Below are 1,645 nucleotides of genomic sequence, written 5' to 3'. Positions count from 1 at the left end.
TTGAACAGGTGTATCTGGAGGTGTGGCAGATGGTCGGCCTCGGTTTCTATTCGAGGTATCCATCCCACTTAACTCTAGAACATCAGCCAGCTTCATATGGAAGCTTCGTTAGTAGACCAACTGCATTGGCATTTTTCCTGTATTCGAGCCAGCTCTGTACCACAGCAAAATCTACAGCAGGGAAAATAGCTATGAGTGTCCATTTTTTGACTTTATAAAAATTCTGTAGTATGACATCAATTGATCGAAAAGATCAACACAACCCATGCCATGGTTGTAGCATTTTACAATCTCTGGTCGATCGATAGTAACATATTTACTTTCTATTTTGTCCCAGCATTCAACTTTGTCAATTTCTCCTTTTCCAACGAAATTAGAGCCTAGAACAACTATTTTGTTGTCAACCCATTTTACCGGTGCTATGTCATCTGCGCTACAAATTTCTTCTGAAAATCCTCTTTCCTTCTTCATTGCCTCCTTATCTGGTACTAAAGGAGGATTTGCAAAATGATTAACTCTGACAGTTCCAGTAGCACAACTTTTTTCTTGTTTCACCGCTGGGAGAAGCTTGTATGAAGAAAAGAAATTGTCAAAATATATCTTATGTCCCATTTGGTTTTTTATTCTGTGGGCTAGTTGTAAAACTACTGTTGGACCTTGGCCAAATTCCTTCAACAAAGATGCCTGAAATTCAGTCGACGCTCCCTGATAAAGAATAATATCATAGGCTTGTCCACTCTTACCACGTAACATGTACATTTTGATACCCCACGGAGAAGGCTTTCCCTTCACATACTGTTTGACTGACTGACAGCTTCCCTGGGAATGGGATCATTGCCCCATCAACACCAAGCTCTTCCTCCACAGATAACTCCAGACATCTGTTATGGATGGCAGTATATATAGGCCGAACTTTGTAGAACTTTTCTTTATTGTCTGCTGGTATAGTCGTGTTGTTAACAAGATATAAATTTATTTTGAGTTGGAAGAATCTATTTCTGGGCATACTGTCCAAGAATAACTGCATTTTCAATGTTGTGTCCCAATAAATTCCGACTCTAGGAAATTTTAGAGTTCCCATAATTTTATGAAGCCCAAACAAGATTTGGAGTTCCGCTGGTGTACTTTGTTTGAAATTGCTAATTGTTCCACTGTGCAAGGCATATATGTTTGTCATATCAGCCATAGTACTGAACAGATCATTGGTAATGTACTTGCTGAAATAAGTTGAAGGAGAAAGTATTTCCTGTTCTTCAATAGATTGTTCCCATTCGTAATATGAATCCAGTATAGAGAGAGGACGATGACGCCACTTGATGTGCTTTTTTTCTGACAAAATGTATTTTACATCACTGAGCTCATTGTTGGTAAGTTGATCACTGTCTTGAATATCACTAACGTTGTTATCATTGTCACTGCACACACCACTTTCATTATTTGCAGTTGACTCGCCATTGGTTTCTCCCCTGTTTATTTTCTCAGTCCCCACTCACCCTTCCTTCTCTCTTGAAGTACAATAGGATTCTACATCAGGAACTAATTCTTCATCTGATGATAAATCGAGATCTGACACCTCTCCATTCAGCAGCATCTCTAAAATGGCATCTGCATCTCGCTCAGTGCTGAAATACTGTTTCTTCGACAT

At 39.1% G+C, this 1,645-nt stretch overlaps 1 protein-coding gene across 1 annotated transcript; it reads right to left on the bottom strand.

Annotated features, from left to right (window-relative positions):
- Window positions 1–189: 189 nt before the first annotated feature.
- On the bottom strand, window positions 190–1,645 carry LOC124616430 (piggyBac transposable element-derived protein 3-like). Its single transcript, XM_047144738.1, has 3 exons — window positions 1,494–1,645; window positions 797–1,217; window positions 190–705 (listed from the first exon to the last, which is right to left on the bottom strand). Exons 1-3 carry the CDS (start codon window positions 1,643–1,645, stop codon window positions 190–192), a joined length of 1,089 nt encoding a protein of 362 aa, XP_047000694.1.

Source organism: Schistocerca americana, chromosome 5 (genome assembly GCF_021461395.2).
Source record: "Schistocerca americana isolate TAMUIC-IGC-003095 chromosome 5, iqSchAmer2.1, whole genome shotgun sequence".
In the NCBI taxonomy this organism is placed as follows: domain Eukaryota; kingdom Metazoa; phylum Arthropoda; class Insecta; order Orthoptera; family Acrididae; genus Schistocerca; species Schistocerca americana.
The sequence above is the reverse complement of the archived record's forward strand: the minus strand, read 5'-3'. Positions and strand labels throughout refer to the sequence as shown.

Bases quoted from the DNA above. Each gene is read 5' to 3' on its own strand.
- LOC124616430 (XM_047144738.1), bottom strand. From the start codon at position 1,645: ATGTCGAAGAAACAGTATTTCAGCACTGAGCGAGATGCAGATGCCATT. The intron at 1,218-1,493 runs GTGAGTGGGGAC...AACTTATTTCAG, and splicing joins ACTTCAAGAGAGAAGGAAGG to CAAGTACATTACCAATGATC. The intron at 706-796 runs GTATGTGAAGGG...ATTCTTTATCAG, and splicing joins AGCTGTCAGTCAGTCAAACA to GGAGCGTCGACTGAATTTCA.